The 25,692-nt window shown below is 34.1% G+C and overlaps 2 protein-coding genes across 2 annotated transcripts; one reads left to right on the forward strand and one right to left on the reverse strand.

Moving 5' to 3' along the window:
* The first annotated feature begins 2,920 nt into the window (after positions 1 to 2,920).
* On the forward strand, positions 2,921 to 13,974 carry LOC148612754 (uncharacterized). Its single transcript, XM_088594468.1, has 10 exons — positions 2,921 to 3,283; positions 4,519 to 4,801; positions 5,427 to 5,761; positions 6,459 to 6,581; positions 8,007 to 8,118; positions 9,125 to 9,222; positions 10,630 to 10,852; positions 11,260 to 11,349; positions 11,643 to 11,891; positions 13,323 to 13,974. Exons 1-10 carry the CDS (start codon positions 3,044 to 3,046, stop codon positions 13,748 to 13,750), a joined length of 2,181 nt encoding a protein of 726 aa, XP_088450594.1. The 5' UTR covers positions 2,921 to 3,043; the 3' UTR covers positions 13,751 to 13,974.
* Positions 13,975 to 14,817: 843 nt separating this feature from the next.
* On the reverse strand, positions 14,818 to 24,813 carry LOC148612755 (uncharacterized; the record flags this gene model as incomplete). Its single annotated transcript, XM_088595402.1, has 8 exons — positions 14,818 to 15,065; positions 15,268 to 15,397; positions 16,023 to 16,175; positions 18,074 to 18,357; positions 19,712 to 19,765; positions 22,325 to 22,448; positions 23,287 to 23,445; positions 24,548 to 24,813. Coding segments are annotated over 8 exons (1,272 nt in total), but the record flags the coding sequence as incomplete, so codon positions are not given.
* Positions 24,814 to 25,692: the final 879 nt, after the last annotated feature.

Consider the following 25,692-nt stretch of genomic DNA (forward strand, 5'->3'; position numbering starts at 1 on the left):
AACTCGTCTGCAGGAGCGGGTACAGACACTTTGAAAAGAGAGGTGCCAGCCAGGGTTCCTCAGAAAAAGGGGGTGCTTGTACATTATTTACCATTTTTGTCAATTTTACACAGGAAAATGACATTTTTTTTTCGATGAAAAAGAGGGGTGCTACCCCTCCCGGTCTGAGTTACTCAAGAAAAACCTCTAAAAATACTGTAGATCGTAAAGATTATCAGACAGTCGAGTTAAGTAGCACTCCAGCTAAGAATAATGCAAAATGCGATTCATGAGTAAAAAGACTACATATATCTATTTTTGATATTTTGTTTGAATTGCCATAGTAAACAGAAATTAACATTTGGGTTTTCATATAACCCGTGCTCTTAGGAGATAAAAATTATATTGAATGTACTGTAAATTTCAAAATTAAGGGAGATAACTCTGTAAATGACACTCAAATACAATAGAATTTTCAATGGATTTTCAATGTTGATTATCTCCTAGGAGCAGACAGATTTGAATGAATAATTACACATTTCATAGTATAGATTCATAAAACAACTTTATTACAAAAATAAAAATATGTATCCTTTTTTGGTGTGTATCACATTTTTTTATATTTTGCATGCTTCTTACAAAGACAGCAACTTAAGTACAGCAAAAACGCATCTTGGAAACAGGTGTTGCAGTTACCCATTCATTCACCACTTCTAGTATTGTCTGATGAGCTAAATGCAATTAATGATTCTATAGTGTTAATACCCATTTTGACCTCAAGGGCCATCGCAGTTCCCAATTCAATAGAACAAGATGTCAGTTGGCAAAAGCGTAGGCATTACTGAAACCTATTTTAAGTTTTTTTTATAATTATTATTCCATGTCGTATTAGTTAAAAGATAGCAATACTATTCAATTCCAAGTCATAAAACTGCTTAAGCGGTTACAACTATGAATGAAACATTTGCATGTTAATATATTATCTAAAATATCTCCCCGCCAGTTAACACAACCTGCACAACTTCAAAGTGGATTGATATGATACACATCACAACTGAATGGAGATCGTGAAAACTTAATAAAAAATCTTTGAATAATACCAAATGATGCATACTTCAAATGCATTAGCATTTTAATTACACATGGAGTATAAAATAAAAGGGATGCGTCACATTTGCGGTACCTAGTAAAATGTGTATCCCGTATCCGTACCAACTTTTCTCCGTACGTGATATTTCCAGCCGATAATTTCTATACATTTACAAAATGATATGGCGTCTAGGCTAAAATCAACGATTTTTAAAATGCTTCACGAAAATGTGATTTTTATTCGATTTTAATTTTCAAAAGTCCCGAAATTCCCATAGCCGAAATCAAAGTCCGGTATTTTTGTTATTTGTACAAGTGGATTATATATTTTCACATTAGAACACCATAATACATATAAATTTTAAAAATTGTATGCCCGCCAAGTTTATTTTACTGTAATCATTTATGCTCAACATAATAATAGTACTTAGATTAACTAAAATGACTTTAAAGTCATAAGTGCTGTTTTTTTTTTCTGAATTATAAAAATCGACCAGTCCAGAGTAATCAAGGGAACCAAGGTTATAGCGTTTATCAGCTGATGATTGACCACGACCCGACTTGGAGTTTTGTCCTCGATTAATTCCGCCCAATATGAATTTTTCCGCATCTGTCCCTTGTGGCTTCGAAATATTGCAGATATGAACAGGCTCTTCCGAAGAAATTCCGATTTTTTCCTGATTCCAAATTAAAGGTGTATATGAACAAATGCAATATAAATACAGTGGCGGATTCTGAAGTGGGTGGTTGTTGAGCCCCGCCTCTAAAATGAATTATTTTATTTTTTTTACACGCTTCAGAATACAAGGAGCAGAGAAGTTTCAGGAATTGGCACAGTTGGGGAACTGCATATTTGAAAAAAAACAAACAAAATGATATGCTTAAAAAGCTTAAAAAGACCTTGTCAAATGCGAACCGATATCCCCCCTCTTTATGCTCGAACGATTTGGCTGATTACATAGAAATAAATTGAGATCACTGGAGCATGTCTCCTTTTTGACCAATCAGCATCCCCTTTCAGAATTTCTGGACCCGCCACTGCTTGTAAAAAAAATAGAATCATTGAATAACTTAAATAATCTTGTACAGCATCATTAAAAAACCTTCCAGTGGGTTTCATTTCAAAGTTAGATTGCCTGTGTATTGAGTAAATGATGTTATAAAAAAAAACCAAAAAACAACAGAAAAATAAGAAAAAAAAAAACAAACAAACAAACAAAAAACTGAGAATTTGCATGTTTACAACTCCTTTTCATTCCGTGCAAATAAATATAGGTGTTTATTACGTGAAATACTTGGTTTCAACCTGTATAATTTGGTACATAATCAAAACAAATAGTCTTATGCATGCTGTGCTTACGGTACTAAGTTTATCTGTTTTACGTAAAACTACGCTTTATTTTCATGATGTATCCGGAAACCTTTCACCCATTTAGGCGCTTAATCTCCTTTTAATCACTTGTAATTGCTTACAACCGTTAAAAGTGAAAAGTTCAATTATTAATTCAACTTATTAAAAGTACGCCCTTTTGACTTTATACAAAGCTATCGTGGTTCTACTCCTGGAGCCCTAACTATTCGTTCTGAGCCCAATGCACCGCTACTTAGCAGAGAAAGTAGTCATCGTAATGTATCGGGCGATCTAATCCACAGAACAAATAGTCATTTAGTTAGCCGTGTCTTATCGTTCGCTGGTGTAACTCCCCTTGTTGATGGTATTTAGGTTCGTTCCACGTCCCTAAGATTCCATGGTTTCCTATCTCTTTGAAGTTGTAGGTGGACCGTTAGCTTAATTGGGTTATCTATTTGTTTAGTTAATCTGCCCATTTTGGGATATATAACCCCCATGTCAGATTATAGAATCTTGTCACTTTAATTAACCATCTGGTAGGGGCACCTCGACTTTTTGGCTTCTGGAGTTCTGGACATCTACTTTTACTGCATGGTCGGACTTTAAAATAAAAAAAAAATCAATATGTTTAAGATAGCTTTTTTAGCTGTGTGTATTTTAATTGTAAGCGCACAAATAACAGACAAAACACGGATAGCCGGGACTGTGGGATCAGACGTTGTTGAAGCAGTTGTGAACATCATCAGAGAAGCCTGTATCTTCCCCAATGACAAACTCTATCTCCGGAGATTGGCCTTTGTTGAGTCTATGGACGGAATGGAATCCAACACATACAGAAACGGCTATTACGGCGGAATTTGGCAGGTTCGTTTCAATTATGTTATTGTACTTTTGATGTCAAAATAGTACTAAGAAATTCTTAGTCAGTTATTCAGTTTTTTTCTAATTGAGCTTTATAATTTGTTATTTTAACTACGCTTTTTACTTGTACGAGAACGGGAAGTTAACATTAAAAGATGAAATGATCGGTTAGCATTGAACTTCCTGTAACAGAGCTGAGAAACGCCTGTTCACCGAGGTATTTTGATTGAAAAACGTTCGGGTCATCACAGTTACGAAGTCACCCGATTTTAAATAGAGTATATTGCAACATCGCTTGACGTTTGCTGATCTTGGCCGTTTGAAAAACTGTTGCGTTACACAACAAAGTTCAAAGTTCAAAAGTAAAGTCGGTAATAAAATATTAAAACACAAGCTCTAAAGAACTTTTTAAATTGACAAAAGCTTTGAACGTCCTAAAATGTCAAGTCCATTTTCGAAAAAATACACATATTTTGCTAGCAATGTACAAATGTACGGTGTGTCAAAAGATGTAAAATGGAAAAGTCGTCAATAAGTTACAGCTTACTAAAATTCGTGATTTTTTTAATTCTGAATCAAGTCCATACATATATCTACGCCAGGGGTTTATGGTGAAAATTAGAAATTAAGTGATTGATTGGGAGTTAATTTTAGTGGAGCATTGAATTCGCTTGGATGTTGAAAGCAAGCTAAACCAGCAGCATAGATTATTTGACGATTAGCGACTTTGAAGTCTTCAGTCTTTGCTTTAACTTGCAAACATTTCAATGAACTGTATATTGTTGAAATTGAATAAGTGTAGTCATATTTAAAACTTGAAATGACGATTTTTAGATAAACATTTTTATTTACTAATAATTGTCTAAAATATATATTGCTGAAGTGCTGTAGAAAGGACTCATGCCAAGAACGCAATAAGATATAACTCGTGCGCGGAACAAGTTCCGCACACGCGTTAAATCTAGGCGTTCTTCGGCACTAGTGATCATATTTTGGTTATTCACTTCTTCCAATTAATTATCCTAATAATATACACTACACATATATACACTATACAATTAATGTATATACAAGACATATACCAGATATAGGCAAACCTGCTAAAAATAACACCTCAAAAACATACCTTAGACAAACTCTATCCCCGTCTCACTGTAATATCTATGTACACTCAAATTGATTTTAAATTTTACGTGTCGTGACTCAACTAGAAAAAAAAAACTTATTTATAATTTTAGATTGACGAAAGTATGTTCAACCAAATCAAGACAGCCAAAGTTTTAGACAATGCAAAGGACATGATTAAGCAACGATTGGCTATCGATTGGACAAAAGTCACATGGCAAGATCTCAGAAAGCCACTATATTCAGGTTTGGGTGCTGCCCTGTTTGCCCTTCTGAAGGCTGGCTCTAATGGTATCCCACGTGGAATCGAGTATCAGGCCAGTTTCTGGGTCAACAATTCTCGACCCGGTCAAGTTGCAAATGTTTTCTTCACAAAGGCAAACAAGTTAGAGACAGGTATATATATATATAATGTGTATGTCATTCTATTTAATTTTCGCAGGTGTGCTGGTTATGAACTTTTCATAAAAATAATTTTACTTCGGAGGAAAGTCGTATCGTATTTGATTGCTGAAGATGTTTTATTAGGTGTTTCCGTTTTTGTCTATACATGCTGAATTATTTATTTGTATTTCTTCGTTTTTCGCTCTAAATCACAAATACTGAATAGTGTATTAGATATAAACATTTAACAGGGGCGGATTCAGACGGGGCGTGGCGAGAGAGCCCCCCCCCTAAAATTTGCAAAGCATGGGTTGTCATGGGTAGATTTAAGCGGTTTTAGGTTGAAACTTTAATTTCTCGCTAATTTTACCACAAAAGATATCTACACTGCACCCACTCTAAAAGAATAATTAAAAAAAATAACCCCAAAATTTAACTGTGCGCACCCCCCCAATCTAAAATCCTGGATCCGCCCCCTTTTTAATACAGATTGGCTGCAATCATTACCATAGACTCCACTTCCAACTTCTTAAATTCTCGGTAATAAATTTTGAATGAACACAAAAACATATCAATCAAATGTCTGAGAATTTCCTTTAAAGTATTTGTGTTATAGCCATGTTGATTTTGTTTCAAGGTTGCAAAAGGACCAACGCATTGGACTTAGTTTTCGCTTTGGACAGCTCAACAAGCCTTGCCCCTCAAGACTTCGAAGTGGCCAAGCAGTTTGTCAAATCAATAGTCGATTCTTTTGAAATTGGCGCTGACAAAACACAAGTAGCCGTCATCAAATTCAGCACAGCCATCGCTGGAGAATTCAACCTGAACCAGTTCAGTACATCCGATGCGATCAAGAAGGCTATTGACGGTGTACAGTACGAGTCTGGTGGAACTCACACAGATGAAGCCATCAAATACGCTATCGACAGCGTTTTTACAATGGGTAATGGAGCGCGATTGGGATCTTCAAAGGTAAATGTTTTTTTTTTACGGCCATGGCTTAAAGGCTTGACTAAGGGCAAATAAAATTTAAAACTAAAAGGAAGTCCACTGTAAAAATACCAAAGAAAAACAAACAAACAAACAAATACTGAATATTTTCACATGAAACATATAATAATCTTTTTTTTTTTCTTAAACACTATATGAAAGGGTCTGCAAAATTCCCAGCGATGTTAGAACTGTCAATTTGGAAGCAAATTTTTGGTCGTTCCTTCCGCGGGACTCGATCTCGTACCGTTGTGATATCTATGGCAACACCGCCTGCACAAAGTGCAGCGCCTTAGATCACTCGGCCAGCTAGGCTATATATAATATATAGCTTTCTATGGCCGGGTCATTCATCCTCGTAGGTTTAATCTAACTCTGTAACTTAGTACTCGATGTATGGTAGTACCCGACAGCTCGGCTGGGTGTTATTAAGTAGGATTGATGACTAAACTAACGAAAAATGTCACAAAAAAATCAATATTATTCAACATTATATATATACATGTATATATATCTTTATTTTTCTTAAACACATACGTTTCCTTGTGGAAATAATCTGCACATATGATTATTTTTATTTTTCTTAAACACATATCTTTCCATATTTTTAAAAACGTATGAAAATATAAAAATATTCATCTTGTGTGTACAAACTGTACTTATTGTTAAAATGTTCTAGGTTCTAATCCTTGTCACCGACGGACGCGCAGATAATGGTATCGAGACTGTAAGACAAGCTGCTGCTGCCAAGTCAAGGGGTATTTCAATCTTTGCCATTGGTGTAGGTGCTCAGATCCTCGAGGTAATTACAGAATATATACCGTTTCGTTTAAGGATGTAGACTTAGGGTAAGGGACATAATTCTTTAAATCTGTGATATGTTTGTATCATATCAATTTTTACAAAGCCTGTCAAGCTTTCCTTTGAACCAGAATGAAATCAGTCCAAGTTACTTTGATGCTTGTATGAGATTGGTGTATAGTGGTGAATACAAACGTTTGAATGATTTGTATGAGTTGTTTCCCTTACCCTAGGTCTACCACCTTAAGCTAAGTCTTCGAACGATTAATTGATGTACAATTATGTTCACTTGATATTAAACAATCTTTGTCTTTTAACTTTAGAATTATTCTGCAATACTTTATTTGTTATGTATTTATTTAGGGAGCAACCATTGAATTTCTAGAAGCTTGTGTTCTGGATATTTCTTACCCGACTTTTTAATTTTTTCACTATTTTGTTCTTGATTTACCCATTTGTTCAACTTTTTTCTTTTTCTTTTGGAATAAAGAGAATCCCTTATGTTTTCTTATGTCGGTAAATGATTGATCATTTTGATAAATGAAGTAGCACAAACTTTTAAGTAGTAGTCTTTGTAAGAATCATGTAAATTCTGTAATAAGTGATATACCACAAAAAGGCTACACATTTTTATTTTTGTTATAAAGTTGTTTTCTAGGTCTATATGATGAAATGCAAAATTATTTATTCCTATCTGTCTGCTCTTAGAAGATAATCCATATTGAAAATCAAACAGTTTCCATTGTATTTTAGTGTAATTTATAGTTATATCATTTAATTATGAACTCTATAGTACATTCTGTATATTTTTTTATCTTCCATGAACAAGGCTTATATGAAAAGCCACATGTTAATTTCTGTTTACTATAACATTTTAAACAAAATATCAAAAATAAAAATATGTAGGATCTCCAACCATGAATCACATTTTGCATGATTCTTATGTGGAGTGCTACTTAATTCATACTTGTCATAGATTTTTATTCTAAATTTTGTATAGTGTAAAATCCTACATCATTCCTAAAACACTATAATGAAACAGGCTCCCGTGTCAAGGGTAAACAAGTTCGCAGTCCTTAAATGTAATTGAATGGAATTCGATTATACACAAAAACTATGTGAAACCTATCTAAACCGATGTATGAATACACGGGGATGAATTGTCTCATCCCTATTTCTGCCATAATTCAGTTATGTCAGTTTTAATGCGAACAAAACCACAAGTCCGAACGGGGGTTCTGTTTAGACAGATTTCACTGTACATACAAACGCTTGGTTGTTATAGGTTTTACTGTAAAAACGTCTATCATAAAACGTTCAAGATTGCATACACTAAATCGTAAGTTGAAGCATTGTAAAGTCACTTAAAATCTTAATATGAAAAAATGGTGGTACTTAGAAATTTATGTTTTTTTCTCTTTTCCAGAGAGAATTAAATTCCGTTGCCAGTCAACCAACATGTACACACGTTCAACTGCTGAATACCTTTGCGGACCTTGATTCACTGAAGGCCGAAATTGAGCAAGTTTCTTGCACTGGTAAGTGATAAATATATTTAAAAAAATTCTTTGGTTGCACTTTCGGTGTTATGGTACATGTATATAACCCCGATTCGGCACAGTCTTTATGTCACAGGAAGGTCCATTTAGCTTTCCGTATTTTTGTTTGTTTTTTAGCTTTCCGTATTTTTGTCACGGGAAGGTCCATTTAGCTTTCCGTATTTTTTGTTTTATTTAATTAAAACTATTGATTTTGATAAAATATGATAATTATACATTTCATCCAAGTCATTTCATTCATTAAATCACCAGTTCATACTAACTGCCTGTCACCTGTAGTCATTACATTGTATGGACATACGTAGAACAGAGTGGACTGTTTTGCAACAGTTCCCTGTATTTTCAGGTTAGTCAATTATAAATATAATAGATGTTCGGAATTATTTAATAGTTCAATACGAGAAATGTTAAGCTCGCTATTGTAATTTTATATTTCAAAGTTGATTAATGTTTTAAAAAAAATATATATATACAGGACGACATTTTTCTTAATGCCACAAAATCCCCGGCGACATTTAAGTAAAACCCCCGTGGCATATCGAGGAGAGCAAGTAGTGGGAATGTGCCTTTCATTTTTTTAGGGGAAAACCAGTTGGTTCTGAGGGAGGGGGTGCTTGCAAATTTTGCGGTGTCAGAATATTTTTTATGAAATTTTGCGGGTCAGAAGATTTATTTTCAAACACATCGGGCTAAGATTATTTATTTCTATTTTTCTAACAGTTGTAGATCAGTATGTTCATTTTCAACTTTTTTAGCATCCGTCAGAATGAAATGGTCGTCCTCTTAGCAAATTATTGTATGTCTTCACGTCACAAAATAACTTATATTTACTACTAGCCATTGTAAACATCTTGCACAGAAACATGGTTTTCATTGTTTTCTAAAAATAGAACATTTTTATTGCAGTCAAGTCGAGTAAAGAGGAAAAATAATGCAGTCCTTAGTATCGTAGGACCAATGAATCATTTCTTCTCCATTTTTTTAGCTCCTGCTGTATTAACCCCAAACAACTATACATACGGTTGTAACAGTGGAGTTGCCGTCCAAATTCTCCCAAATGTTCAAGCTGGTACAACGGTCACAGTAAGTTGAGTTAAGAAGCAGTCTGTAAGAATAATGCAAATTCTGTAAAATGTGATACACCCCCAAAAAGGTTACATTTTTTTTTATTTTTGTTACTAAGTTGCCTTGTAAGTCTATATGATGTAATGTAGAATTATTCATTCCAATTTTTCCTTCTTAGGAGATAAATCACATTGAAAATCCAACTTTAGTGTCAGTACATACATATATCTCCCTTAATTCTGAATTCTACAGTGCATTCCCTATAATTTTTATCTCTTATGAACAAGGATCCCATGAAAAGTCACATCGTTTTTCCTGATTACTCAATATTTTAAACAAAATATCAAAAATAAAAATATGTAGGCTTTCCAACCTTGAATCACATTTCGCGTTATTCTTAGCTGGAGTACTACTTGAATTGAATAAAAACAGTTGCAAACAAGATCTTTAAAATCTAGAGCCTCTGATATATATAATTTTATATGTGAACTGACTGTGTCTATATCATGTCACGTATTTTTTGTTGGGGTGAGGGTGTTGACCAGCAACCTAAAAAAAGAAATGTGGGATCGTATTGCCATATCGTAAATAAGTTCAAATTTATTTGGCATAGTTGAATCCGTTTATTGTAAGATAATTAGAGTGATTGAAAAACTTATGCAAGAATATTTAATACATGAAATTAATTTTCTACGTGTATATATTACTAGTACGTGTACATCACCGTATCAAATTAATTTGCTACATGTAAATATAACACATGTACATTGCCATATTATTTATTTGCATGAGACAGTGGCGTATTGTTGGGAGGGTGGGGTACTGCAGGGGTGGCAGCCCTCCTTTTCATTAGAAAATTTGTAATTTTCATGTGTAAAATTGAAAAAAATGTCCTAACGCCCCCCCCCCCTTTTCTAAGGAACCCCGGCTAGCACCCCTCCTTTTCAAAGTGTCTGGATCCGCCTGTGATGAGCTTAAGAAACAGTCAGACCGCGAAGATTTATCGGGCTATTTTGTCTGTTTCACAGCAAGTACATATTTGATATTTTTGGCAATGTTGAGTAAAAAATCTGAAATATACGTAGAAAATAGATGATAAGTCGTACCTTTGTGTACCATTTCTTGAATCTGGGGGTGTTAGGAAGCAGGGTTGTCTGCGTTGATTGTTATTCAAAATGGACAAAAAGTGAACAGGAGACGATAATATGCTACTATACAAATACAACATTGGTTTACTCGACACTCTGTATTTGTACAGTAGAAAGCCTAGTTGTAGGATAACTTTTATTACAAGACAATTTCAAGTAACATTCTTTAATGTCTTGACTTTTTAGATGTAACTTTTTGTCATTAATAAATTGATTACATGAATTATAAAATCTCTTATGTCGAATTCTAGATCGTATTTGTTCTTATTTTATCCAGGTTATGGTAGATGAGGGTCAGGTCGATGTTTACGGCTCCCTATCAACATCCAACCCCAATGCTATCATCAACGACTTCCATTCCATTGCCACACTTTCAGCCTCCACCTCACTGTTCGTTAGAGGAGATAAAACTATTTCACTCGCTTTTGTAAGCAACAAAGCTTCCTCATGCAAGACAAACTTCACTGTCAGCGTCGAAGAAGGAATGAAAGCCCGCCCAGGTACGTCATAATTTTTTTAATACCAACAATAAGAAAAAGAAATTAAAAAAATTGTGAATTTTTTAAGGAGGTACAGCTAGGGTAAGGGACATAAATCTTTTATGCTTACATGAGATTAATGTAAAATGCTGAATACAAACGTTCCAATGATTTGTAAGAGTTGTATTCCTTACTTTAGGTCTACCTCCTTAAATCACAAATTGAAAAAGTTAAATAAAGATTTTATTGTGTAGAAATGGAGCTGTCGGTGAAAAGAAAATCTCGGCAAACATACTTACAAATGGCTTCCAAGCAGTATTAGGAATTCTTTTAATCTGTATGTTAATTGAAAGTCATTTACAGATCATTAATGGCTGATTGCAAGCAGTAAACTTTCATTAACACTGAATGTTTAATATTTTCGTCAGGTATCAAGTTACAGTGTATTGAAGACAACATCATTCAGAACTGTACTGCTGAAACTTTACAAAAGAGTCCATACTTGGTTAGGCCACCTGGTAAGAAATGATAGTTTACCTTATAAAAATATGAAATTGCTGACCGTAGATTGAAAAGGTTACAATGTCGTGCTGTAGTAAAATATGTAGATGGGACAATGTCAAATCTATTGTTGTTTCTATAAAACAGCTGACGTTTACCTTACCAGTGAATCGTATATCTTTTTAGACATGTTCAGAAAGTACATTTTTCATTATTGTATAAAGTTTCAACGAGTTTCCGCTTTTCACAATTTGATCATCTTACATTGTGTCAATACCTGTCTGTTTAAACATACCTTATTTCTTTTCAGCAAACCAGAATTTCCTCAGTCTTTGCAGAAATGTCCCAGAGTTCTTTGTTTTTCCATTGAGAAATGACAGATTCATATTCTGCGATGGCAATGGCCACTACTTCATCGTTTTGTGTCCATTGAATGATATTTTTGATCCAAGTGTTTTGAGATGCGTCCCCGGAAGATTAGTTCTGACACAACTCACCACAACCCCTTACCCATTAACATCAACCTTGACCCCTATACCGACCACTGCTGTACCTACAGGTAACCTTTAACCATATTCTTAGTTGTTTAATCTATTGTTTGTCGCGGAATTGCACTGTTGTAAAGGCTAAAAACCACTAATTCCACTTCCCATAGGCTTCTATGCTAATTTCACAATATTCAATGGCTTCTCTGGACTTTACCTTAACTTTAACCGGCAGAGGACTATATATCAGCATGATTCTACATATGTCAGCTCACAATCCTCAAAATGGCATGTGGGGTTAGCAGACTTGCAGTGCAGTACTGGTCACCGGAAGTGAAGTGTCTGTAAATAGCATGGGGAATCCCAGTGTTTTCACAAGATAGGGGTATATTTAGAAATCATTATGGAGATTAGGCTTCACATCACAAGAAGCAAAATGCACCTATAAAATGTACAGAAATGTTTTTCCTTTCAGAAACTGTTTAAATTTTTTAAATGAGATGAGAACTTTTTTCACAGCTCTATGAGGAACAGGGGTAATTTCTGCGTAGGACTATTTTTGCCTACGTTCCAAATGCTCATTGGTTGAATTGGTGGTCTGTAACCTAAATAGATTATTATCGGATTATACTCAGTTGCAATATGGCGAATGCCGCTAGCAGAGCAGGACATGCTTACCATTCCGGAGCACCTGATGTCACTCCCGTTTTGGTCTGGTTGGAGTTTTTAGTTTCTAGTGTGACGTCTTCTTTTCCTTATCTTCAGCTTCTTATGTGTAATTTGTTTTATTCGGTTCGCTACATTGTTTATGTATATCGTCTGTTTCATGTGTTCACGTTTACACCACGTGATTGGATTTGGCTGATTTTTTTTGTGGATATTTAAACAGGTTGCAGCTAGTTTAGGCTATGTTGAACATAGGAATTCTGCATTAAGTAGCACTCCACATAAGAATCATGCAAAATGTGATTCATGGTTGGAAAGCCTACATATTTTTATTTTTGATATTTTGTTTGAAATGTCATAGTAAACTTTACATGTTACATGTGGTTTTTCATATAGCCCATGTTCATAGGAGATACAAATTATATAGAATGCACTGTAGATTTCAAAATTAAGGGAGATAACTCTGTAAATGACACTCAAATACAATAGAATCTATTGTATTTTCAATGTGGATTATCTCCTAAGAGCAGGCAGACATGAGTGAATAATTACACATTGCACAATATAAACCCATAAAACAACTTAATTACAAAAAATAAAAATATGTAGCCTTTTTTGGGGTGTATCACATTTTTCAGATTTGCATGATTCTTACAAAGACAGCTACTTAATACATTATTGTATCATTATATTTTCAAAATTTGAAAATTTGTTGACGTCAGTTTTGATTTGACGAATGCATATAATACGTCGAATATAATTTTAGTTATTTCTCTGATGAAAATGATGTTGCCTTATACATTTCTGTCAGTGAATATTTGAATGCTGTTATTTTGTAGGAATAGTAGTGCCAACAGGTCAGCCTAAGAACCCATGTACACCACAAAACCTTGCTCTTGGCTTGTTTTACTTCGAGTATCCCGGTAATGATCAGCTGTACATTGAATGCTACAACCTCCCCTATGTTGCTGTAGTCAAGAGCTGTGACATACACCACTACTGGTCACAGAAACACCTGACCTGTCTCTACAGAGAGGTCGTCGTGGATCCTACACAAGGCGTCTATCACGGTGGAAAGAATCCTTGCAACACGATCCCAAATCTTTTCTTCTACCCACTCCCTGACAAAACGAAGTATATCCATTGTGATGACTTCGGAGATGCTTTTGAAAAGACATGTCCAAACAACTTTATTTGGAGTCAACAAATTATGCAATGCATCCCTAGAGGTGTCATCTTCACAGAAGTCCCTCCTGTCGGAAAATAGATATATACTCATTTTTATGGACTTATTTGGTTATTTTTATATTTTCTCAGCGGGGACGCGTGATATTTAGGATGTTGTCTAAAGAATGCCTGTTTATTTCTTATTGATGTATTGGTTTTAGAACATGTTAGGACTAATCAATCCTGTTCACACATGCTAACTTTGAACATGTACTGTGTCTGAGTTTTGCGGTGATTAATGAAATAAAGTTTGTCTCAAATAAATGTTTTCTTCTCATGCAATCTAATTGAAATAAGACCTATCGATTGTTCCATGCAGGATCTAACACCACTCCATTCCACTTTCTGTTCTGGTGACCTTTCCATCAGCCAATCATATTTCATCTTTCATGATTTTGAAAGTATTATTCAAAGGAAGGCCCTGAGGAACCTTAAAAAGGTCATCTGAACAGAAAGTAGAATGGTGTGTTGGTAGATCCTACATGCTGTGACTGAATGGAATAATTGATGGATGTAATTTTAATTTTCTAATAAAAGTTAATCCGTCGTAAATAATGAAATGAATTATGAAGGATTTCTGTCTGAAATAAGCCTTTACAACCAGAAACCTGTGTTTACAAATCGTGTTTTGTACTGGCTTGACTCCCTACAATTAGGCTTCTTGAACATGATTATATGGCTACAAGATTAAAGTAATCACTACAAGTTTGCCTTGTTTTCCCTTTGATATCCGTTTGTGAATATACACATTTTTATTAAGATAGTTTGTGCAGAGAAACCTAGGAATAGATTTAAGAGTGTTTCTAGAAAAGCAGAGGACGCTTACCCTACTGGTGCACCTGGTCCATGTTCCCGGTTTTTAGTGGAGTCCGAGTTGTTCATTTGCTTTTGTTACTTTGCATGTATTATTTTAGTTACTTTATGTTCTATGTTGTGTGCGTCTGTTTTCCATGTCTGTTCTTTGTCCCATGATTACATTCTTTCGATTACCACTAGTTCCCTTGATACTCTTTAACAAAATAATGTGGAAACTCAAAACACAATTTTTATTGAATGACCAGAATTGGTGTTATATATTTTAATGACAACATTCTTCTTGTAGAAATATTTTACCCATATTAGATCTATAAGTAACTGAATCACGGAGGAACATCAAAAACATAAAACTTGAAAAGATCATGCAGCATAACAGTATTACATGTACATCCCAAAAAGTCTAAATGATGGTATAGAAGACTGAACAACGGGCGTTGTTATTTAGCAAGTTCCAAAGTATCTCCACTTATTTCATGACCATCATTACTGATGCAGCTATATCCTCCACGCCTGAATCCAAATCCTGGCTTAAATACACACTGCAATGCAAAATCATAAATAACTTCACACGTACATTGTATTTTAGAAAAAAAAAACATTAATGCTTAACTTTTTCATGCATGTAAAAAACACCAACAATTCACTACTTTTATTTCTCATTCTCATTCAGAAACTGTTACGAGCGAACTATTTCTCAGGCATTTCATTCCAAGTGTCGTTCTATCTATATATCGAAGTCACCTTTGAGGATGGCGGGCATTTATGGGTGCCTCTAAATGCACCAAAAAATATATCACTCATGCCACTGGTCACATGATCGCATTGGTTTATATCGTCACCAGATAGCTGGATATCATTGAAGGCCACACCTCTAAACAACGTGTATTTTAAACAGTAAAAAATAATAAACTTGTGATTTTTCGTCCTTTTTAAAAAAAAAAAAAGAAAATGATATGAAAATTCATCTTGATGTAAATTTCAATTTCAATGAATTCTTCTCGAACATTCATTACATTGCAATTTTTGTTGTATATAATAATGGCATGATCTAGATTAGGCTCTTCAAAGTCTACGAATGACATTCTTGTTAAAAATAGAAAACGACTGTTCCCAGATATAAATAACACACTAAAAGAGTCTTATTAAAACACTTGAACTTTTTATGACCGTAGCTCGTTTTTTTCAAGCGGCCGTGGAGAATTGCAGTTCATTGACGCGACATTCATAAACCTATATTGTTCAATGAAATACTCCTAATTGTCTCTCTTTTACCACAACAATTAACCATTTAAATTAGCGTCTTAGGTTATATTAATAAACGGTATTTCTATAATATTGGGAATTAATTTCAAGTGAGTAACCTTAAATTACACTTTCAAGTTTGTAATATATTCAATATATAAAATGTGACCAACAAGAAGCATTGATTGATTCATCGAAAATTTATTTTTTTTTAATAAGAATAGGGTAAAACATTTTTTGCACAAATATCATACTCAAAAACTGGAAGCTCATTTTCATCTCGTCCAAATATCGGTGCTGAAAACGTCACCATCCAAATATTAGTTCGGCCACAATCAAAATAAGGCGTCGTCCAAACACCATCTTTTCTTCTTGCAAGTATCTTTAGAGCGTCTTCAGTAGTGCCACTTAAAAATACATCATAGTCATGCAGTATTAATGTGAAATAAACACACCATTTTTCAGACTTTGACCTAAAGGACGTAGACCTAGGGTAATGGACAAAAATCAACGAATGTTTGCATTCAGCATGTTATATCAATCTCAAGTAAGCATCCAAGTAACTTGGATTGATTTCATTCTGTTGAACCATATACTAATTTGAAGAGTTACGTCCCTTACTTTAGGTCTTCCTCTTTAAGGAAAGAAATTATGAAATTTGTGACACATAGATCAAAATGACATGTGAATGCTTTCAAATCGACAATAATATTAATTTCGATAATTTAATTTCGTGACCAGGCTTCCGCGTGTTCACAGTCTTTACATTCCATGTAAATCTATTCCTGGTTTTGATAACGGAAGTATGTTTTGAAAATGATAATTAAAATGCTATACGTAGGAAAAAAAGAGAAGGTACAATGCCTTCCGCAGACATATAACCGCTTCCAGATCCACTTACATATCACTCCGCTAGCTTAATATAAAAAGGTCATGCTACACAGCACTTGAAAAAATCACAATAATTAAAAATGCAGGATGCACTTATTTGCATAAAGAGACAGGTGTTTGCTTTGAATGTTGTGGAAATGAAAATTTCATTAAATGAAATCGATATTCCCGCACTTGTTTAGCTTCTTATTTTAGTATAACAATCCAACATCAGCCAATAAATTGTGTCAGTTTAATTATGTAAATTCTTGTGGGACCAGTAAAGATTAATAGGTAATTGATAAATAGAAAAGGTAATCAATGGAACCAGGATTAGGAAAAAAATCAGGAATAAAGACTTGCCAAAAAAAATAGACATTCACAACAAATAACTTGAAAATTAATCAAACTAGTAGGTACAAAGAAACATCAAGAATCCACTCAAACATGGGAGTATATGGACTAGGTGCACCTGTGTAGGACATGTGTCCTTTGCAATTCTAGAAACATCCACCGAGTTGCTCATGGAACAAAGGACTTCACTTGGTAAATTAATCCCTCTCGCTGAGTTGTTTTAAGAAAGTTTTTTTACTATTTTTATGTCATTGTTGATAGGTGAAAAAATTCAACTGATTTGACAAAATATGGATGTCACAACAAAGGTTTAAGTATGCAAACAAAAAACAAAAACAAAAACAAAAACAAAAAGACCAAAAAAAAAAAACAAACGAACAAACAAACAGCATCAACACTTAAGTAGCAGCCTTAAAAAAAAACAGACAGTAGGTGATTCATACATGCAAAAAAAACCCACAAATTTTACTTTATTATCAAGAAAGTTTTTTACTATTTTTATGTCATTGTTGATAGGTGAAAAAATTCAACTGATTTGACAAAATATGGATGTCACAACAAAGGTTTAAGTATGCAAACAAAAAACAAAAACAAAAACAAAAACAAAAAGACCAAAAAAAAAAACAAACGAACAAACAAACAGCATCAACACTTAAGTAGCAGCCTTAAAAAAACAGACAGTAGGTGATTCATACATGCAAAAAAAACCCACAAATTTTACTTTATTATCATGAACGGTCATAGATTTTCATTTGGTTGTTACGCTTTTGAACTGAAAATTATGAAGGTTGGATATGCAATCGACATTTTCAAGAGTTATCGTTCTTGACTTGGTTTGATTTGGTTGATTTTAATAAGATATGAATGAAAGGTTTTCTTGAAAAATACAGATCGGAATGCAAAAACACTATTTTTATTTAAAAATATAGCATATGAAGATCGAAAAAAAAACATTATTTGTTTTATGGGTTTTTTTCTATACCATGAAACACTCTACCTGGGTAGTGTCTGAATTTTGTATTGACTACTTGAAACAAAGCAAAAAATAATCCTTTTACGTCACTTCCTATAACATACTTACTTCTTCGTCGTTCTGGTAAAAATGCGTCCAGCATCTGTCCAATTCTTAGCGGCTAATTCAGAGTACCAATTTGCATGAAGGTAATCATACGAAAATGAAAGATCAAAGGCTACAATGTTTCCATCTGTACTGAAAGCATAAGGGGCAAACTGATTATGTCTTGGAATTACGCCAGGCTTAAACGCCACTCCTGCACCCTTTTCAATCGGTATGCCTGTAACTACTGAATTGCGTATAAGGTTGAAAAATATTATATCCCGCAAGCTCTCTATTCTACCTTTTTCCTGAAAATTTACCGTAGAAACAAAATTAGCATTGGATATTGCCAATCGGGTAAATCTTCCCCATTTTGAGTAATCCATTGGTAAATCCAATGTTGTTTCAGTTCCCGGCACACACGAACCCTGCTCGGTGTTTTGTATCTCATCTAACATTTCGATGGCTTTGGACCTCGTTATATTTCCTGTAATAAAGGTCAACAGGACGATCATGTCTTAACAAATCAAAGCACCAAAGGTGCTGAAACTTGGAAATTGCTTGGCGTGCAACCTGAAAGATAGGTTCCCGATGTTTATTTTTTTAAGCAATGTGCTAGAGTGCCAGTCATGACATGGACTAAGGTTTGAGAATGTTTTGGTGTTGAACCCATATTTCCCTTGCAACCTGCAGCAAAACAAAACAAAGATGTACACAAATATCGTAAAAATAAGATTATTGCATTTGTTTACGTTCTTGAGACCTTAAACTTGAAAAAAGGCAGCTGATAATGTTGATTGTTACGCTTCTTCATAAAATGATTTTGATTATAATACCATTCACGAGGCATAGTTAAAATCCAACACCACCCAAAGAGAGATAACTCCAATTGAATTGCATTGGCTTTTAACTATCTTCTTTGAAATTACTACGCGGCCAAGCGCAAAAAATAGTTTGGCGTCTCGATTTACGAGTTCGACGATATTTAGCTGAAAATTAACACTTAAAATGTTTGAAATATTATTCATTTGGGATATCGGTGAAATATTTAAAGTTTAAAAGAGAATCATGCATTAATTTGAAGAAAGCATTTCTGTCCGTGAAGTTATCTGCCGGAAGCCTTTTTGTCATTCTTTTACAATACTGGAAGCCACTGACGTGACTTCCGAGTAAACATAAATCAGTTGAATAGTCACAAACTGCTCCAATAGTCCAACGTCAGGAGTTTATTTATATATTTAATCGTATTGTCTGCGTTATTGTAGTTTATTTAACATTACAGGTGAAGATTAAACGTAAAATGTTTGCTAAAAGTCCGAGCGAGACTCCGCAGGGTAGTGAAAGACGTTAAAATTCTCCTCAGTCAATATAAGTAACACATATCCTGCCTATGAACTGAAAGGGCGAGCCCGCTTTCAAGTTTCTTGTAAATAATTATACTAGGCAACAACCAGTAGAAATTAACTAAAATGTAATTTTCTCAAAATTTACAAATACACAAATAGTTCAAATGAGAAGTCTTGCAATAAAATACAAACATACGTTTGTTCCATTAGATTGAAATTCTGTCATGTAACAATATTTGTTTACTTAATTATGACAAATAATCATGTAAAATTAACAATAAATAGATGAGCATTTACTCCGCTGTCGTTCACTTACGCGTAATCTCGGTTGGCTGTGAACCACCTTCAGGTGAACTTGTAGTACCCATAGCTGAAAAAGATGTTGTTTGTTAACGGCTAAAGTCATATCAGTGAAAGGAATCTTAAATGTGATAGTTTCCGCTGTTTATTATCGTTTATGATCCTGCAATTCTCATGCTCGGTCAGCGATCGTAAAAATGTGATCGGTCATGTCACACTGCCAAAAACATAGATGCGTGTTTATGGGTCATCTCAAGTTCTGTATAAATGTTTGAGAAAGGCATACTGGACTACTAAAACGCTGAATTTATTCGTAAGACAAAACATCTTAAAAATAATACTTGTTTTTGAGGGTTTATGAATATACTAGCTTTTTGCGATCTTATCTTCTTATTATCTTAATTACCATTCTGTGTAAGAATCAGGCAATGAGTGGCACATCACTTTTCTCAAGTTGGTATTTTTTTGTCTCAAAATATATTCAAAAATATCTAGAAAACCACTAAAAAGCTATTTAAATTTACCCTGAAGCATTGGTGATGTAGATATTTTTTGACTATTTATATGAGGAAAAAGTTCGGGAAAATTTTCCTACCATTTTCCCATAGTGCATTTCAACTGAATTTGAACTATCAATGTCTTAAAAGGGCAAATTTTACAAACACTCGGACAGTAATTTCTCGACGTTATGAGGTATAAATACTTTGATAATGCAATAAAATCTCTGGGTATTTTTACTTCATGTGCCACATATTATACACATTTTTCCTGATTCTTAGACGGAGAACTAATGAAGTAAACATGATATTCTCAGCCAAATATGCCACACATGAGAATCATAAAAAGTAAAAGTACAACACATGATAACCATATGAATCAAGTGTGATATCACCAACTTGTTTCAGTTTACATATGAGTAACACATGATAATCGTATGTTGTTTTTTTCAAAAACTGTTGACCAAGCTTTACGACAAACGTGATGACTTTTCAATCGACAACATATTTGTCCAGCGTGGTGGACTCGTTTTTCAACAAACGGTCGGCATTCCAAAGGGAACAAATTGTGCTCCTACTTGTTGACCTATTCCTTCACTCTTATGGGCCGACTTTGATCTGATCCGAAAGAAAGAATATCGTTTAGCTAGATCATTTGATCTCAGTTTCCGCTATATAGATGACGTATTATTTTTAAACAATCCTAATTTCGGGGATTTGATACATCGCATCTACCCCAAAGAACGTGAGACAAAGGATACTACAAACACTGTGAGGTCAGCCTCATATCTTAAAAACTAATGACAAAACTTTACGACAAACGTGATGACTTTTCATTCGGAACTGTCTACTTTCCTTTCATCTGTGGCAACATCCCTTCAGGACCAGTATATGGAGTTATCATATCACAACTCATACGTTATGCCAGAGCTTGCCGTAAGTACGCAGACTTTTTGTATCGCGCTAATCTTCTTACAATTAGGCTTCTGGAACAGGGTTATGTTGCTAAAATATTGAAGTCATCACTACAGAAGTTTTATGGTCGTCATCACGAACCCGTGGATCGCTATGGTGTATCCATCTACGCCATGAAAGCTGATTTGTTCAACGTGTCATAGTTTTCCTTTCCTCTTTCGTCTACCCCGGACTTTACTTTTTATGAGCAACTCGGAGGGTGTTTCTAGAAATGCTGAGGACGCTTACCCTACCGGTGCACCTGGTCCATGCTCCCAGTTTTTAGTGGAGTCCAAGTTGCTCATTTGCTTTTGTTACTTTGTATGTATGATATTAGTTACTTTATGTTCTTTGTTGTATATATATGTCTGTTTTCCATGTCTGGTCTTTCTCCGTGGATAACATTCTTTTGATTACCGCCATAACCATTGGTTTCCTTGATTACTCTTTGTTACTTTGTATGTATTATTTTGGTCATTTTATGTTCTTTGTTGGGTGTGTCTGCTTTCCATGTTTGGTCTTTGTCCCTGAATTACATTCCTTTGATTTCCGCCAGAATCTTGGTTTACTTGATTACTCTTTTATTTAAGTGTTTCTTTTCAAATTTCGTTTTACCAGATACCACTTTTATTGTTCCATTACGAGGGATCATGACTCTCAAAAGAGATAATGATTCTTTTTCTTAATTTGTCAGTTTAAATACTTTTCAATGCATTTGAGCGAACAAGTCGCGACAAACTAGGCGGAACATGGTTCTTAATTCATACAGTTTTATCGATTTTTAAATACCAATAGTTGATGCCTTTCGGGAATCAAATAGACATTGACTTTTTCCACACTTTCTTTTCAGAAGCTTGCCCAGTGTTGTGAGGGTTTCCTCGTCAATCATTGAAGACCCATGGGTGGCCTCAAGCTGACATTTTTCATTCCGGTGGGGTTGTGATCACTTTGACACATTCACCATATCCATTCTCCATATATTTTTAAGATATTTGAATACGAAAAGTGACAGTCACAACAAAAAAGTAAATCCAAATTGAGATTTTCATCAATTCCTTCCTCAACTGAAATTTTGACCAATCAAATCACTTAAAATAGAAAATTGTGAAAAAAAATCATGGATTTGAGTTAAAGCTCAATTTTAGACTGTTTTATGAACATGGACCTAGACTTTATACCTTGGTGTATCGTGGACATTTGTGGGTTCCTTTAAAGAAGTTGAAAAACACGTCAGATGGTTCGTCTTCATCACACTGGTTAACATCAAGTTTAGACAATTGGACATCCATTGCGACAACTCCTCTGTAAAATATTGTTTTAAACTATTTAACCCGAACACCTTTTTGGCTAAAGCATTTGTTCATTTTTCATTAGTATTGAAATTTATATGACGATGTCTGGTTTACAGGTCCACAGTATTAATTTTGTTCCAACTAATTTCAAGTACCATTAAATGTCAGTCCATATAAAATTCAGACACTGCTTATGGTAAGGTGATTCATGGTGTAGATAAACTCATAGATCAGACGATGATTTGTTTGCAACATATGCTATATTTTAATGTGACAATAGTCCTTTCTGTGTTTAGACCTGTACTTTTGAGAAAACTATACTTAAGCCTCCCACTTAAAAATCAACAAAATCAACCAAATCAAGAACGACAACTCTTGCAAATTGCTAACTTCATGTACAATCTTTATAAATTATATCTCAAAAGCGCAACCCCAAGTGAAAAACTAAGACTGATTTTGTGATCTATAACGGTTTCTGAAAAAGAAATAAAACTGAAATCGGTGGGTTGCATGAATCACCTGCTGTCTGATTCTTATAAAGACTTCTACTTAATATGTTGCAGCTACTTATAGTTTATAATATATCCAATGCTAGATTTTATTATAATATATACAATAATCTATTGTATATCTAATACCGTGCAAGAATTTATGAAGTTGTAGGAACAATTTTAAAGACAATTAAAATTTCAATTTTAATTATAAAAAGAGTATTTCTAACTGTCCGCAACAATAAAAAAAGTATGCAACGCTTCTTGTACAGTATCGAATATGCAAACGCTATTTTTAGTATGGTTCGCATGTAAGCAACACTTTATTTTACCACATTTTAAACTAAAAACACTTACTCAACTATAATTTTACCGGAAGTTTGGTTTCTGAAAAGAACTGGTACAGAAAACGCAAAAATCCATTCATTGCTCCCTCCACAGTCAAAAAATGGTTTTATCCATTGTCCATCTGAGCTATTCACATACGGTAGCTCCTCTTCTATCGTAGTATTGTCACTAAATGAACCAACATCAGATTTGATTATCATGTGAGAGTGCCCTGTCTACATTAGAGTTGACTTTTACCATACTAATACGTGATCCCAGTTTTTTAAAGTTTTTTTTTAACTTAACTCACATAGTTCGCGCCCCAGGATTTACATTAGGAGAGGCAGCTACCTCGCATAATTCGTCCCACTCCCCGATTGTTTTTAGATATTTATTTCTCTCTCTGCTCTTTGTCCAGGATTGCGTTTTTTTTTATTTCCGCTAGAAACTTGGTTCCCTTTATTATTCTTTTATAGACACTTTTTTCACTAGGAGGGGCAGTTTTCGTACGTAATTCGTTCTCCAAATTTTTATGTAGCATTTTACATTAGGAAAGATTCTTACCCTGCGTAATTCATTCGATTAGTTTGTATAGACAATATTTTACATTAAGAGAGGAAGGTATTCATGCTACATGTACTAGTCTTTTTAAGAGAAGTTGATTTTAAGAGAGACCATTACATTATATGATCAGGACATCTAGTATTTATAGAATAGTGTACGGAGAGTCTAACCCAACATAATTCTGTTCCCAGTTTTTATAGAGTAGTAAACTTTCAAGAAGTAACTTTCATCTGCAGCATTATGATCAAATATATAAAAATCTTAATCTAAAACGATTATTGTATACTAGAAGTATCCAAGACCAAAACTATCGAAATAGGAAGCCAAATCCCCACTGAAAGGTTCTACCATACCATATGCAGTACAAGGAATGAAGCTTCAGTTTTTTTTAGGTATTTTGAAATTTTTTAAGCAACAAATTTTGATAAATATGATAAATAAAATTTGATACAATTCGTGGTCAGAGAAATCTAGTTGTAATTAAATACAAAGAAAAACCAATCATACATATTTCAAATTTCGATATGCTGTACACGTTTTTCAATGAGTAACCTCTCATCGGCAGAATCAAATACATTTCAACCACTAATTAAGATGTACATAGAAGTACTGCAATGTTTTTTTTTCGGCCGTTCTTTTGGCAGGTGATTGTGCTTCTTTGTGTAAACAAAATTGAGCAAAATGAAAAAAACATTTGCAGCTTTTTAAGCAACTTCGTACCACTTACCTTAAAGTAATAGATGTATTAACAGTTTTAACTGTATCCCATTCTTTATTGGCAATGACTGTAAACCAGACAACTATAGTCCCCGGTTGTGAATAGTCATAAGTCTGCGCGAGATCAACGGTAACGATAGTACCATTTTTGTTTATAGCTTCGGGTGCAAAAAGGGCATGTCTTAAAAATGCACCAGGTTTGAAACCTAGCGTTGCGCTAAAAATTATTGGCTGTCCAGATATTACAAGGTTTCTAGCAAAATTGAAGAAGGCCGTAAAGTTTTAGGTCGTTGTTATTTACATCACAGCCATCGCCGATCACTCGGGAAAATTGGTCAAAGATTTTCAACTTATTTTGATCGCTTCGAGTCCTTCCTGATGCATAAGCTGAAAATGAAACAAACACTAATAAAAAAAAAATAATAAATGATTGCCATAATAGATAATTTTTAGTGTGTCATAACTATAAGCATTACTCATTTCTTCTTTATTTTTGACTTTATCTTTTTTGTTGCCTTTCTATATTTTATATTTGTACATGTAAATCTACAAAACAATTAGCCTTTTTTTCGCGGAAGCTGTGTACTAAAATTGTCTCAGTAATAAACACCGAACATGCTTCATTTACTTGTTTCAATAAACTGTTGATATAACGATGCATTCATGTCTGGGATCTTCATTATTATAGCCAGACCCTTTGTGTAATTTTACTCATTTGCAATGTGAAGGATATCGCCGTCGGAACAGGAATGCTTGCAGAGAACTTAATGTCACTTCTGGTCCCTTTGTGAGAGTTCGAATTCTTTAGTTTTTTTTCCTCTATTTAATTGTATTTATTATGAACACTATATTGGATGTGCAGTTTATTTTTGCGCTTGTTTTAAGATCAACGAGATATGGATGTGGCAGGCTGTGCATACCAGCAGAAAGGATGAATAGGTATCATCATTACTTTTACTTCATATATAAAAGTTACTTCTTTCTATGCAATTTGTTGCATCAGAGGAGAAGACCTTTTTTTCTTGTACAAGACCAAAAAGTGACCACCGACGCTATATCGCTATATGATGTTTTCTATACAATATAGAAGTTTTTATGCGACACAATCTCGATCATTTCAATAAGATTAATATACTAATAAATTCAACATTAAAA

This window comes from Perna viridis, chromosome 7 (genome assembly GCF_037379345.1).
Source record: "Perna viridis isolate PV_CMFRI_1.1 ecotype Kerala chromosome 7, ASM3737934v1, whole genome shotgun sequence".
NCBI classification, from domain to species: domain Eukaryota; kingdom Metazoa; phylum Mollusca; class Bivalvia; order Mytilida; family Mytilidae; genus Perna; species Perna viridis.

Bases quoted from the DNA above. Each gene is read 5' to 3' on its own strand.
- LOC148612754 (XM_088594468.1), top strand. From the start codon at position 3,044: ATGTTTAAGATAGCTTTTTTAGCTGTGTGTATTTTAATTGTAAGCGCA. The intron at 4,802-5,426 runs GTATATATATAT...TTTTGTTTCAAG, and splicing joins GGCAAACAAGTTAGAGACAG to GTTGCAAAAGGACCAACGCA. The intron at 11,350-11,642 runs GTAAGAAATGAT...ATTTCTTTTCAG, and splicing joins ATACTTGGTTAGGCCACCTG to CAAACCAGAATTTCCTCAGT.